Source organism: Strix aluco, chromosome 24 (assembly GCF_031877795.1).
Source record: "Strix aluco isolate bStrAlu1 chromosome 24, bStrAlu1.hap1, whole genome shotgun sequence".
Lineage (NCBI taxonomy): Eukaryota > Metazoa > Chordata > Aves > Strigiformes > Strigidae > Strix > Strix aluco.
In genome coordinates, this window is record NC_133954.1 from 9,783,928 (window position 1) to 9,797,827 (window position 13,900).

At 51.0% G+C, this 13,900-nt stretch overlaps 3 protein-coding genes across 8 annotated transcripts in view; 1 reads left to right on the plus strand and 2 right to left on the minus strand.

The window, feature by feature from the left end:
* The first annotated feature begins 5 nt into the window (after positions 1 to 5).
* Positions 6 to 4,864, plus strand: KLHL10 (kelch like family member 10). Its single transcript, XM_074849817.1, has 5 exons — positions 6 to 859; positions 1,385 to 1,874; positions 2,477 to 3,094; positions 3,766 to 3,915; positions 4,416 to 4,864. The coding sequence occupies exons 1-5, from the start codon at positions 567 to 569 to the stop codon at positions 4,740 to 4,742; spliced, it is 1,878 nt and encodes a 625-aa protein (XP_074705918.1). The 5' UTR covers positions 6 to 566; the 3' UTR covers positions 4,743 to 4,864.
* Positions 4,865 to 4,954: 90 nt separating this feature from the next.
* KLHL11 (kelch like family member 11) lies at positions 4,955 to 11,110 on the minus strand. Of its 2 annotated transcripts, XR_012626311.1 has the most exons (3): positions 10,612 to 11,110; positions 7,258 to 10,527; positions 4,955 to 5,189 (listed from the first exon to the last, which is right to left on the minus strand). XR_012626311.1 is itself a non-coding variant. In XM_074849816.1 (2 exons), the coding sequence occupies exons 1-2, from the start codon at positions 11,082 to 11,084 to the stop codon at positions 8,931 to 8,933; spliced, it is 2,070 nt and encodes a 689-aa protein (XP_074705917.1). In that variant the 5' UTR covers positions 11,085 to 11,110; the 3' UTR covers positions 4,955 to 8,930. The 2 variants fall into 2 exon arrangements, 1 of the variants encoding a protein (XP_074705917.1); XM_074849816.1 differs by having other exon boundaries at positions 4,955 to 10,527.
* A 958-nt stretch (positions 11,111 to 12,068) lies between these two features.
* ACLY (ATP citrate lyase) overlaps positions 12,069 to 13,900 on the minus strand; it is a 30,319-nt gene continuing 28,487 nt past the window's right edge. For all 5 annotated transcript variants that reach the window (XM_074849476.1, XM_074849480.1, XM_074849475.1 and 2 more), the window contains 3 exons: positions 13,421 to 13,503; positions 13,093 to 13,169; positions 12,069 to 12,927 (listed from right to left, as the gene is read on the minus strand). In XM_074849476.1, coding sequence (XP_074705577.1) covers positions 12,833 to 12,927; positions 13,093 to 13,169; positions 13,421 to 13,503 — 255 coding nt within the window. In that variant the 3' untranslated portion in view covers positions 12,069 to 12,832. The remainder of the gene's footprint in view (positions 12,928 to 13,092; positions 13,170 to 13,420; positions 13,504 to 13,900) is intronic.

Genomic DNA, 13,900 nt, shown 5'->3' on the forward strand with positions numbered 1-13,900 from the left:
TTTGCCGTCAGGCCTCCCCCAGCGTTACCACAAAACCCATTAAACAACTTCACACCGACAGTAACGTGGAAAAGTCCGAGGGGTTCTCCAGCACCGAGCCCCTCGCAGAGCTGCCCCTCGGCACCCGCGGAACCTGCGGACGCGATGGAGCACAGAGGCCGTTGGCCATGAGTGAAGCCAGCGAGGAGTCAGGATGGGGGTCCCTGTCCCCCCACGCTCCTCTCCTCGGCCCCGAGTGGCACCTTCCACCCCCCCAAATCAGCAGCGGGGACAGGGTCTGTGTGTCCTCCTCACCGACGCAGCCAGCCTGTGCCTCTGCTTCCTCTGGCGGCACAAGGGCAGTTGGTGCCTGCGCCTGGGGAGCTTTACACCCGGGCCAAATACCATAAAAAAGTTGCAGGGCAATCTCACAGCTGGTTCTGCTCCGGGCAGCCGTCGGCAGGGTGTGGGTACAGGGCCCAGCGTAACCAGGGCTGGGGTTAAGCGAAGGCCGAGGGCAGCCATGGAGCGAGGGGCCAGGGGGACCAGGGCCCCATTGCCTGCGGAGGGGCTCCCCCCACTCTGTGATGTCACTGCGGGGCATAATCCAGAACCACACAGTTTGTGGGGGGCCAGGACAAAGCCCAGGAGCAGCGGAGGGAGAAGCACCTTCCGCTGCCCCAGGCTGCAACATGGGGGACAGGTCGGCGCCCGCCGGCGCTTCGTCCTCACACGTGGAGTGGTACGTAAGTCCCCTGTCTTCCAGAGTCTTCAGCGAGCTTTGCCAGGAAGGGAAACTCTGTGATGTGATCATCAGCGTCGGTGGTGTTGAATTCCAGGCTCACAAGGTCATCCTGTGTAGCTGCAGCCACTATTTCAGGTCAGTGTTTGAAACAAGAGGGGATGGGATAAACAAACAGTATTTCCTCGTCTGGGACACTCTGCCTGGGTGTATCTCCAGGGCTTCCATCGGCATAAAACTCTCATCCAGCAGTTCCCATAGTCCTGGTACCTCCACGGACACCAGAATTAATCCACCAGCCGGTATCTAACAGCAGCTCTGGCCGTGGTGTCTGACAGACCCCCAGCTGCCTGCCGGGCTGGGAGCGTGGCCAGCCCGGCTCACCTGCCCTCGGGAGGGAGGTTTCCCTCCCCACACACCGTTACTCTCTGATATTCTTGTTGAAGCAAGGTGACCACTCGCCCTGTTGCTCTCTGTCCATAGCCAGAGGCTGTGGCTCCTTTTTAAAACAACCAGCTAGTAAAACATTAATTAATAGACAACACGGCCTCCCAGCACGGCTACTGCCAAATTGATGCCCAGGAAGAAGGCACAAGGGTAACGGGGTCAGGGTTTAACACAGCACAGCTGGTTTTTCCCCCAGCACTGCTTTGTTTTTTTCAGGGTTTTGTTTACCAGCAGCTGGAGCGATGAGGAGAAAAGAGTGTATAAAATCCCCGGCATTTCACCTGAAATGATGAGGCTCGTTATTGAGTACGCCTACAGCGGGACGGTACCGATCACAGCTGACAGCGTGGAAGGTTTGCTGGTGGCAGCAGACCAGTTCAACATTATGGGCATCGTCACGGTGTGCTGTGAGTTCTTAAAATCCCAACTCTGCTTGGAAAATTGTGTCAGCATCTACAGACTCACAGATTGTTACTACTGTCCCGACCTGCGAGAGGCAGCCTCCATGTTCATCCTCCATCACTTCGCGGAGATGACCAAGGTGTCTACAGAGTTCCTGGACCTCTCTGTTGACGACATGAAGCACATCATTGAGAAGGACGAGCTCAACGTGACGCAGGAAGAGGCCGTGTTCGAGGCGGTTCTGACATGGATCGCTCACGACCCGCAGAGCAGGGGGCAGCACGTCGCCGTCTTGCTGGGCAAGGTCAGTGCTGTCCCGGCGCGGGCGGCTCTGGGGCAGGGCCAGGGACACTTTGCTTTTCTTGGAAGACCTGAGGAAATTGCAGTTTCCTACAGCAGCTCACAAAGCAGCGAGCTTCCAGCCCGTTAGGCTACTGCGACGCTGGGGCACAGGCCAAAGATCCTGCGCTGGGGTTGGGGCAGACCCTTTAAGTGCACGTTTCCTCATGTTTAGAGCTTGAGTTTAACTGCTCCTCACATCCAGGAAGGGCCAAAGTTCACGTGGGGCGACGTTATCTCTACATACACCGAGTTTATCAGCATTTGCCTAGACAAGCTACGCTGCACAAACAGCAGCAGGTGTCAGGGCAGTTCCAGCCCGTGTCCGGGAGAGCCCTGAGCCAAAGCAGTGGCACACTCCCTGCCCTGAAACCCAGTGATTTAACCTCGCACACCCCTTTCTGGGCCGGCTAAAAACTACACCTTTAATTCTCTGGTTCTCTAATAAGCTTCAGACAACACCACACCCTGAAAGCAAAGCCGCCCAGCAGTGGAGCTATCCACGAAGGACACCAGGGTGTAAACCATCTGCATTAATATTCTAACCTCCTTTTTTGCATTTTTCAGGTTCGGCTGGCACTGATGCAGCCAGAATACCTCATGACCAACGTCAAAACGCACGGTTACGTGAAGGACGATGAGGAGTGCAGAGTTCTGGTCAGAAGCGCGCTGGTAGAAATGTACCACCTCAACGTGCAGGGCCCCCCTCACCCCGATTCCGCCCACCCGCTCAGTCGGCCCCGCCTGCCCTACGCCATCCTGTTCGCCATCGGAGGCTGGAGCGGGGACAGCCCGATCAACACCGTCGAGACGTACGACACCCGTGCGAACCAGTGGGTGGACGTCACATATGAGCAAGAAAGCCCCCTCGCCTACCACAGCACTGCTTATTTACAAGGCTTCATCTACGCCGTCGGAGGGTTTGACGGCGTGGATCGCTTGAGCAGCGTCAGGCGGTTTGACCCCCTGAAGAAGACGTGGCAGCAGGTCGCGCCCATGCACTCGCAGCGCTGCTTCGTCAGCGTCGCCGTTCTCAACGACTTCCTCTACGCCATGGGAGGGTTCGACGGACACACGCGCCTCAACACAGCCGAGCGGTACGAGCCGGAGACAAACCAGTGGATGCTGATCGCCCCCATGCACGAGCAGAGAAGTGACGCCAGCGCGACCACACTGCGTGAAAAGGTAAACGCTCCGTGAGAGTGTCGGAAGCAGTTGAGGTGGAAGGATGGCGAGCGGGACGAGGGTCACAGAGACACCAGCGCGCAGCATTGCGCAGCGAGCAGGCGCCCGTCCTGCCGCGTGGCGCCCATCGAGGTGGGGCGCCCACGGAGCTCGGCCTCTGACTGGGCCACGTGCCCAATAAACACAGCTACTGCTCCGAGCTCGTCATCGAGGCAGAAAAAAGGAGCTGTGGGAGCAGGAAAGGTAACAAATGCTCCCTTTAACGTGATGAATCATTTAAAGCAACGAAGAAGAAAGTTCATATAAACCTTATTCATTAACTCCGAGAGGCAGGAACCGAGGGGTGCCGCGGAGGTGCTGAAGCTCCCCGACAGCCCACGTGCTGCCCGACAGCACTTTTCCTGGCCACAAGCGAAGTACCATGCCCGCCTGCTTCACACAGTTCAGGAAATGACCCGTCTAAATCCTGCTGGACAACTCACTGCACTTTTACTGCTTCAAACCCAGGATGACAGGACCATTCCCATTAAAAAAAAAACCAAACAGAAAAACCCAAACCAAACCAAACCCAACCCAAAATCCCCTCCCAAAAATCCAGCCACACCATTTTCTCTACAGCGTGTTCTCCCACCGTCGCTGCCCCGCTCACCGTTTTTTCCTCCTACAAACAGGTGTACGTGTGCGGGGGGTTCAACGGACACGAGTGCTTGATCACGGCCGAAGCGTACGACACCACCACGCACCAGTGGACCCTTATAGCCCCCATGGGGAGCAGAAGAAGCGGCGTAGGTGTGACCACGTACGGAAACAAAGTGTATGCGGTAAGGGAGAAGTGGTGCCCCTGCCCTAGCGCCACCCAGCACCTGGACTCATTGCTGCCAATCTGCGTTGCCTCGATTTTCAGGCTGGCCCGTTAGTTAAGTGAGATTTAGGGAAGGAAACCAGAGCCAGGGCGGTCGATACGTCCCCCGAGAATATTCTCACCTGCACGCTTTTTGTTATGAAAAACGTACGGGTGATTTTTAAGCAGCTGCAGCAAAGGAATTCTTTTCTGCTGCTGCTAACAGCACTGGCAGCACAGGACATTTGCTCGGCCCCGTTTATCCTCTCCACGTGCCGCATTTAAACTCTGTAAGTGCCAAATCTGAGAGTTGCACAAAATCCTTTTGGAGGCTCTGGGAAGAACGAGGGAGCAAGCGCTGTGCTTTGGGACGACGTGCTCCAGGGAGGCAGGACCAGCCCCTGTCCTCCTCCCGGCTGAGCTGGCGGGGGGGTGGGGGGGGGAAGGCCCACCCCAGCTCTGCACCTTTGGCACCCACAGGTGGGAGGATGCGACGGAGCCCACCGGCTGCGCAGCGCGGAGGCCTACAACCCGGTGACCAACACGTGGCAGGAGATCCCCACCATGTTCAGTCCCCGCAGCAACTTCGGCATCGCGGTGGTGGACAATCTTTTGTTCGTGGTCGGCGGCTACAACGGTTTTACTACCACTTCCAACGTCGAGTGCTTTGATGAAAACACCAGCGAGTGGTACGACCTCCAGGACATGGGCACGGACCGCAGCGCCCTGAGCTGCTGCGTGGTGCCGGGCCTGCGCAACGTCCGGGACTACACTGCCCGGCGGGGCCGCCACGCCGACAGCGCTTGAAGGAAGCCCCCGGGGCCAGCAGCCGGCTGCAGAAACAGCTCTGCTGACCCAGTGCGGACTTCTGAGCTGCAAGGGACTGCAGCCGCTTCTTCTAAAATAAAAACAACTGATACAGGCCAAAAGCAGCACTAGTACTTTCAACTTTCATTCCGTGGCACCAGAAAATGTGTGTGTTGGCCACAGTGACTGGGGAAATAAAAGGTGCAACAGAATGCTAGAGAAATAAAAGGTTTATTTTCATTAATTCACTTATTACAATAAACTTCAGTACAGTGTATTTAAGGTAAAGAACATGGCAGGAGGATTTGCTCCCGACGGCCTCTCCACACGTCGTACTTTACCTTACTGGCAGTAAGTACAGGAGTGCTGCTGCCCCGAGCAATCTGCTGGAGTCTACGTTAACAGGGACAGGAGAGTCCAGCTGCCGCCATCCACAGTGGCATGGACCTACGAGGAGTATCTGACTATTAATGGTCTTCAAACATCGCGTTAGTCCCACACTTCACATTCATATTAGTAACAGGATTAGATCCTCAGGAGCACCTGTTCTATCAGACTTCCACTCAGGACTGTCAAATTAGAGATATGACTTACACCCTAACATAACGTGGACGTAGCTAAAAATAAATCGAAGCCATAAACCACTTAATTTCAGCTTGCTTTTTAAAGCCCATTGAATATTACAACATACTATTACAAGGTTGTGTTAAACATAACCTAAAAAGTTGCAGTTCTTTGTGACTCAGTTTGTCAGCAGCGATCAGTCTGTTCTGTGACACGCAAGTTGAGCCAACAGTTCTGATTTTAACATTTACTGTAATGGAGAAAAATCATATTGAAATAGTAGAGCAGAATGCTTGGCATGGTTACTCATAACGCATGCTAAAGAGCTGGCGTGTCTTCTTCATTTCTGGAGTGGTGTCCTACTGTGTGCAAGAGTCTTATTAAAAATACATACAAACCCAGCGTACTAACAGGGTACTCGGGTAGTTAGAAAGTATTATGTACACATATGGCACCAAGAAATTACTACAGTGACCGCTGGGTGCTAGGCAGGACGTGTCCTGCTCCACTAATACTCTGAGCACGACAGGACATGAAACATGCATTCTGTGGCACGTAGTCGGTACGGGTACAGAGGTACGACTGTCACTAGGAGGAGGAAAAACCACCTGATGGTTGTTCTTGCACATTAGGAAGGCTCCAAGTCAGCCTTCTAATACTGAATACACACTAGGATCTTCCTGACATTTAACTAGCCACTATAAACACACTGAAAGAATTCCCAGGGTTTTGTTTATAGGATCATTTTATAAACACCCAGCAAGCTACGGCAGTCAAGGGCCACAAGGAATTGGTTATGCGACTCACAGGGTAGCGGGCTAAATTACAGCCAAGGTCAATAATGCAATTCTTCCAACACCTACATGTGATACAACGGATAGTTAAGACTTGTCAGTTAAAAAACACGTGCAATGCAATTGGTCCACTTAAAGTCAAGGCTTAAAAAAACCCCAACTACTTAAAAATTCCATAGAATGAGCATAGCAAAAGTTAGAGCAAACCAGTGCTGCTCCCTCCCCGTGCAAACCCCGCGCCCCCGCCGGCGCGGCTGGCGTCCACACCGTCAGCTCCCCAGGCACTAGGCTGTTCTGACACCGTCTTGGAGTGGAATGTCTTCAGTAAACTACACAGCTTGTATGTCAGCCAAAAATTCTCATCCTAAGTGCAACATCAATTTTGCTTAGAAAAAGACTGAAAGAAGTTTGTTCTTGCATCCAACTTTGCTGCATGCTGCCACACATTAAACTATTTAAGCTTGTATTCCAACTAAAATAATAATCGTGGTATTTCTCCCTACAAATTGTCCAGATTTGCTGACAGACTACAAGAGGACTTGGACAGAGCTACCTTCAATGCTTGTTAAATCCCCACAGCAAAGCCAGTGGGACGGGGTAGGTCAAACCTTCTCAGCTGCTTCTGTACAAAGTCAGGTAAAGTTTCTTAAAATCAGCTCCCACGTATTGAAGTTAAACCACTGATGTGGTACTGCAGCTGTGAGGCATCTTCACACTTGGGGTCACAAACCCTGCTGTGGGGGCAGTAATTTAATTCTTAAACTACTCCAGCCAAATCTGCAAGAGTTCATGGGCCTAACTCCACTGATTAACCCCTTGCATACCGGCCTGCGTTAGCTGATTTGGTAACGGCACCCTTAAGCCTGAACAAGCTTACCTACTTCCTCTCTCGCGTTAGGCCAGCATCGTACCATTTAATCTGCCCTTGCATAACAATCCAACAGGCAAATAAAATACCACACGGTTATCACAGATGAGTAAATTGAGGCTAAACTGTTAAGATTTTCAGGGCTGTTTTTTTTTTAAACAAGGCTAGATTACTGCATTAAAAAAGACAAGTTACTGATATTGAAAGTGGCAAGTGAACTGCAAAGTGGAGCATTAAGGGATGTACATATCAGAGAAACCTCCACACACTGTGTGGTTGAAAGACTTACCCAGTGTTTCAGATATGATCTAGGTTGCCTGCTGAATTGGAAAATGAGAAGTATCAGCTCAGAAAGCTAAACAATTAGAAAACAAAACAAAACAAAAAAACCAAACTGTTTAGAAATTCTTTTGCAAAGAAGTTGCCCACATCAAAACCACCAGCAAATCATCATGAGAACCAAAGACAGTAAACAGATTCTCCAACGAAGTTTGTCTACACAAATCTTGGAACACCCTGGTTACTCCTCCCTTTCCCCTCCCTAAGATCCTGAGTTAGGCTGCATGTGAAAACCTGGAACATTCAGAGGAAGGGAAGGATGGGGAAGAAAAGGAGGTAGGAAGGACGCACTGAATCCACTAGTAACCCAAACCATCCTGGAGCTCTCGGGATCGGGGAGGAGCGTGCAGCGGGACAGTTAACCGCGAGGCAGGGGCACTCTAAAGGAAACGTTCCACATTCTGTTCCTTGGGAGCACAGCGGAACGCAAACCAGAGCCAGCCAGGGCACTGGTTTATGTAAAACCACCTCAAAACGCCAGAAGGTATTTAAATCAGCTTAAATTTACTGCCACAGTAAGTGAGGAAATTCAAATATTTGGAGACTAAAAGCTCAACTATCTCACTTCAAGAGGAACCCCAAGCGCCGATCTGTTAAGGAGCGCGGCAGCGCGGCTACCGCGGGTCTCTCGGGAAGGCGTCCCGAAGGAAGGGCACTGCCTGTCACAGACAGGCTGGACACAGGCTCGTGGGGGCTCTTCTAATCACTTTTCAACTGGAATTAAAACGTGTGTAACGTTTGAGAAAGGATCTACAGGTAGCTCAGGTTTCAATCTCTTACTGTGAAATAATCTCATTCTCACTAATCCACACAGAGAGGTCAGGAGTCAGTGTTGGCGGGTGGCTACTTCACCAGTTTTCACTCCTTTTATCGGGCTGATTGTTGGCCCAAGTTTCTGGTGAAGCTGTCAAAGACAAACTCAAAGCATCTTCGGGTACACCTGAAAAAAATCTACTGCCTCAAGTTCTCTGTTTTAGCAAGTGTCTTGTGTTCTACCAACCGTCCATTTATAAACAAACTCTGCAGCCTCTCTACAACGTACAGATACAAAATATTTAATAGACATAGAAACATCCTGAAGTAATTTTATAAAGAACGATTGTGCTTTTGTTTTCATATATAGGTATAACTATTGCACTTGCCTCCTACTTGGGAAAGCCAAGTACACCAACACCAATTACGTGTGAAGTTTAGTCACTGAGAAGGAGAGAATCAAAGGAATGTCAGTATACAAGTGCAAATAAACCAGGTGCTTTCAAGCACACAAAAAGTAACCACTAAATTATTAAGATAGACATCTTTGATTTTAAAAATAGAACTGTTAGAGATTAACTCTACAGAAATCCTTGAAAACAAAGATCTGAAGAGAGAAATAAGACTTAATGTTCCCAGAGATGTTTCACAGCCCGTTACAGGCTGCAGTTACTCCCTGGGCACCATTAAGTAATACTGTTGGATTCACATCGTTTCTCAATTCCCATCCATCCTCAATTTCTGAGCTTCTTAATTCTCAATAAGATGCTGGGTTTATGCATCAAATCCAATCAACCCCCTCATGTCTTATAAAGACACATCAAGCCTAACAAAATGGTTTAGCACAGTGTTTCCTAGATTCATCAGGAGCTAGCACTCGATCTGCGAGCGTGGCATTCTCCGTAAGCTTAGGGTGTGCCGGTGTATTTCCTGCATCTGCCTTTCCTGCATTTGCCTTATTCTATCTTTTTGCCACATCAAATTCTGTGGCATGGGGTATCTTTGTGTTCCCTGCAAGCATCTGAAGGGAATCCTCACGTGGCAGGCTGTTGCTCTGCAGCGAGGCTGAGGCATAGGAGGCAAAAGCATCCAGCGCTTTCTCTCAGCACAGTATCGATAGGCCTCTTTCCTGTATTGCTTGTCGATATCGTCGCTGTTTTTCCACCCCCCAATGATAAAAACATCATCTTTATAATAACAAATAGCTGCTCCTTCTATGCTAAGAACCTCTGGGGGTAAGCTTTCAAGTATTTCATCTGAGGCCCTGCCAGAGATCTTTATCTTGGCTTCCTCATTATCTATAGGGTAACTCTTGGGGCAGCACGATGCTGTATGGTAGAAGTTTGTGTTAGCAACAGACATCTGAAAAGAGCAGTAATTATCAACGAGTGGCAGAGAGTCCACATCCTGCCACTGCCTGGTTTCAGCATCGTATCTGATAATAACCGCCCTCAATCCATCTTCGCTATCACTGTCAACTGGGGTACGAGCAGCAACATAAACAAACCGGTCTTCTACAGAAACAGCTTTGACATCACGAAGAATCTTTGGTGCTGACTCCAGGTTAAGCCATTTGTCTTGCTCGGGATTATAAATGGCCACATCTTTAAAGCCGGGACTGAAATTGCCATGTCCACCAATACTGTACAAGTTTCCTTTAACTTCGGTAAGGCCAAAAGAATGCTTTCTGGTTATCAGATTTGAGACTTGCTCCCAAATATTTCTGTTTGGATTGTACCTTTCTACAGTCTTGGCAAACCCTGGTTCCATGGAGCCAGCCACATAAACATAAGACTCTGTCACAGCAACAGCATGCCCGTCGAGGTGATTGTGTATGTGCGGTAAGTTTACCCACCTATCTTCATCGATGAAATACCCTACGCACTCACTCAGGTAATCTCCTCCCTCCGATACGCCACCAATCACCATAATGACGTCCATGTTTTGTCCAAAACGTGGCAACAACGCTACGGGACAAGCGGAATGTTGTAGATTACCAGACTGCAAGTTCTCAGACCGCAAGGCGTGACTCTCCACGGCTTCAGACACCAATTTAACACACGCTTTGTTGCTCGATACCAGCCTTTCAGATTTGACGTGGCGAGTAAGGTAAGTGGGTTTCATCTGAGACAACCTAAGCAGTTTAAAGAGATCTTCAAAGTACCTCTCTCTTTCTTCAGGATTTTTCTGAACCCACTTCAAAACAGTCTCAAAGAGGATTTCTTCCGAGTCCACCGTGATCTCCGAGTCTGAGAGCCAGTCTCTGATGAGATGAAAGGGCAAAGTGTAGAACTCCTCATCTTGGATAACTTTGTGGAAGTTTCTCCTGATCATATCCTGAGCTTTGAGGGCCAGCTGATTCAGGGAATACATGTGCGCTAAGCTGTGAACCGCAACGCAGTTGGAGAGGTTGAGCTTCTTCTTCAGAAACTCCCCGCAGAACTCTTTTAACCGGGTCAGTAGAAACCTGCAGAACAAACGAACAGGGGTGATGCGCAGCCCGGCTGCCGCCCCCCCGGCCGCGGCCAGCCCGCCCCCGGGCCCCGCTCACCTGTCGGCCATCTCCAGCACCTCGTGGACGTTGCCGGGGCTGACGCGGATGGTGCCGGTGTACATGAAGCCGACGACGGCCTCCACCGTGTCGGGGTCGGGGCCGCCCTCCGAGCTCCACTTCTGCAGCTCCACGCGGCCCGAGCGCGACTCCGCGAAGCCCCCCGAGAGCAGCGGGGTGAAGTACTCGGTGGCGGCGGCCAGGACGGAGCGGTGCGCCCGGTACTCGCGGGCCGCCCCGGGCCGCCCGCCGCCGAAGGCCAGAGTGATATCGCAGTAGAGGCCGTGGCGGCGCTGCTCGTTCTGCCGCCAGGCCAGGTCGGAGCAGTGCGCCGGGCACCCGAACTCCTCCGCTTCAGCCTCCCCCTCCGCCCCGCCGCCGCGCGGGCTCCCGCCCTCCGCCTCCGCCGCCGGCGGGCCGAGGCCCGGCTGGGGCTGAGGGGAGGCCGCGGCCGCCGCCATCTTGTCCGACATGGCGGGCTGCGGCCGGGGCGCCTGCGCGGGGCGGCGGCGGCGCCGTGACGTGCGCGGGGCTGCCCCCTCGCGGGGAGGTGCCGCCGGCGCCGCCACTGAAATGGCGGCCGGGCGCTGTGGGGGCGGTGGGCAGAGGCGCAGCGCCCGTCCCGCCGTCCCCTGAGGGGAGCGGGGAGTGACCGAGGTGAGTGTCCCCGTCACGCCGCAGTGAGCAAAGGGGGCGTTTGGGCCAGCACCGCGGCAGGGGCACCAGGCCCCCCCCTGCCCTCGGGCGAAAGGCGGGACCTGCCCCCCTCACCCCCCGGGGCGCTGCCGGCCGGCCGGAGCTGCTGGGCCTGGCCCGCTTCCCTGAGGCCGCTCCGTGTTGGGATGGCCCTGGCGCCGGGGTGACAGCTGGGGGGGCTGGTGAGGACACCGGGGCGACAGCCAGAGTCTCTGCCGGGAGCCCTGCGGGTCAGCACAAAGGCGGCTGCGGCGCCCGGTGCCGCTGGATCCTTGACAGGCTGCGGGGGCATCATCGCCAGCGATACACCCGTAGTTCTTCTCAGAGCCTTGAGCTCTCCTTTGGATTGGTTTTTCTCAACATTGCAGGGAAGGGACTTTACGTGAAGAATTCACTCACTCCAAAGGAGGTACAGGTTTTTTGTTAATTAGAGTGAAGCGAGCTGTAGTTGATTATTCAGTGTTCACTACACAATACAGTTATGGTGTATCAATTATAGATAACTTCTTTCCTCCTCTTTCTTCTCTACTTTGCTAAAAGTCATCTTTCTGACCTCCACTGAAACATGAGAGGGTAAGCCAGTATGGTTTGGTTTGGTTGGTTTTTCCCCTTCTTTTAAATCAGTTAGAACACACACCAGGAGAGGAATAAGTGATTTGAGATTTGGTATTTTGTTAAATGACTGGTTCCCAGCTTGTCACACAGCGGCCTTAAGACACTGTTCGGAACCAACTTTTAGAAATCCAGAAGCAGAAAACAAATAAATTAGTAGTGTATCATTTATTTGAGTTAGGTTACAATACACAGACAAGTAGGACGCTGAAGTTATTACTGAGATTATTTCTGTATCTGCAGATAGCATGAGAGTGACATTCCATATACCAGCAATCTAATAGCAAATGAGAAGTTGTTTGCATAAATACAGACAGCGGAATACATGTAGTTTCACAGTTTTAACAGCAGTATGTTACAACTTTACACTTTAAATTACTACACCAGAGTTTGAGTAACATTGGTTACACATCAGCAGTGATCCCACTATTCGGGATACAATCAGACTGAAGATGAGAACACGGCAAACAAATTGAAAAACAACCAACATCAAAAAAAATCCCAAATCATGGTTTATGGGAATGATGGGTACTTCCCCCTCTATTGGGAAAAGTTACAGCTTGTTACCAGACTAACAGACCTTCACAAGTTCAGTAAGACTGCACAGCAAAACTCCCACCCCCCACCCCAAACCCTTAAAATCTTGTCTGGAAACAAAATGAAACAAGAGTAGAAAAAGTAAAAGGGTGAGAGACAGTATTAAATACAGCAGGTAACATATGGAATATCACAAGTTTTGGTTTTTATTAGAGTAAGTTTCTATTCCTATAAAACAGTTGCTTTGCACAGTTTGACCAGACAGCTCCATGTCTGTGTACCAATGGCCTTTATGCATCAAAGTCCCATTTGGGGCTGTCCTCTGTGCAGGCTTCCGTCTTCTCGAAGTGACACTCTGAGGCAATACTACAGGTTCTCACATGGTCATGTGCTCTGGTAAAACGTAGGATATGTCATCCCATGGGTGGCGGTACAGACCTTGCTTCAATCTCTTCTGATCCAGGTAGTGTCCTAAAACAGAAGTGGTTTATGTTACAAAACTCCTGTTCCTAGTCTTTGCTTTGAAACAACTTCGATTTCTGAATTCCTACAACTGGCGTTTCAGGCTGAGTCCCCCAGAGGTTCACATCCATCAGCCCCTAGTAGGGTGGAGGGGCAGGAACGTGACAAACTTACCAATGAATCCCATACTCCTGCCTAGTACAAAGATGCCATTAAGAGCTCCTATATCAATATATTCATCTGCTTCTTCCCTGCAAAAGAAAATAAATTTAAATAGTCCCTCATAGTGATCTATGCAAAGAATCAATCTTAGAAAGGCCAGGAGTCTGCTCTAGTGCTGGTAGCAACACCAAGCTCATGTGAAAGCTTTCTTCTCCCAGGTCCAGGCTACATTTCCTTCACAGTACCCTTCTGAAATCCTGGCCCCGCAGGAGCTGGCAGCATGGCTCCCATCATTTTTACAGGACCATGATGTAAGAGAAACAGCCCACTACGTACTTACCGTGTGAAAGAGCCACAATTCCTGAGTACGTCAACAAAGGCAACTCCAATAAAGCCATCTACATTCAGGATAAGATTTGGTTTCTGCAGGAAATGAAAACACACCCCAATAAAGATGTTAACAGTGGCAAATGATGTTCACCTGGCAACTTCCATCCTCAAGGGTAATTTGAGGGTTGCCCAAAATTGTGGGCACACAAGCCTAGTGATAGAGGCTGCTCAGCAACTTGAGCAAGAGCCACGCTTAATGGGAGCGATGGAAAACCAGCCCCGGACAGTGGGCCTGTGTTTAGTTCAAACCACAGAGGTTGTCTGCCACAGCCCATCGCGAGTGCCAGCTCTGCCTCAGATTTAAAGGACACAGCAGTTCCAGTGCAGGCAGGGGAGGACACAGATAATGGCTTTTGGGTTTCCAGCATTTCCCCAGTGTCCAACAAATGTCTTCAGCTTTACCAAACTGTAGTTGTACTTGGCCTCAAGT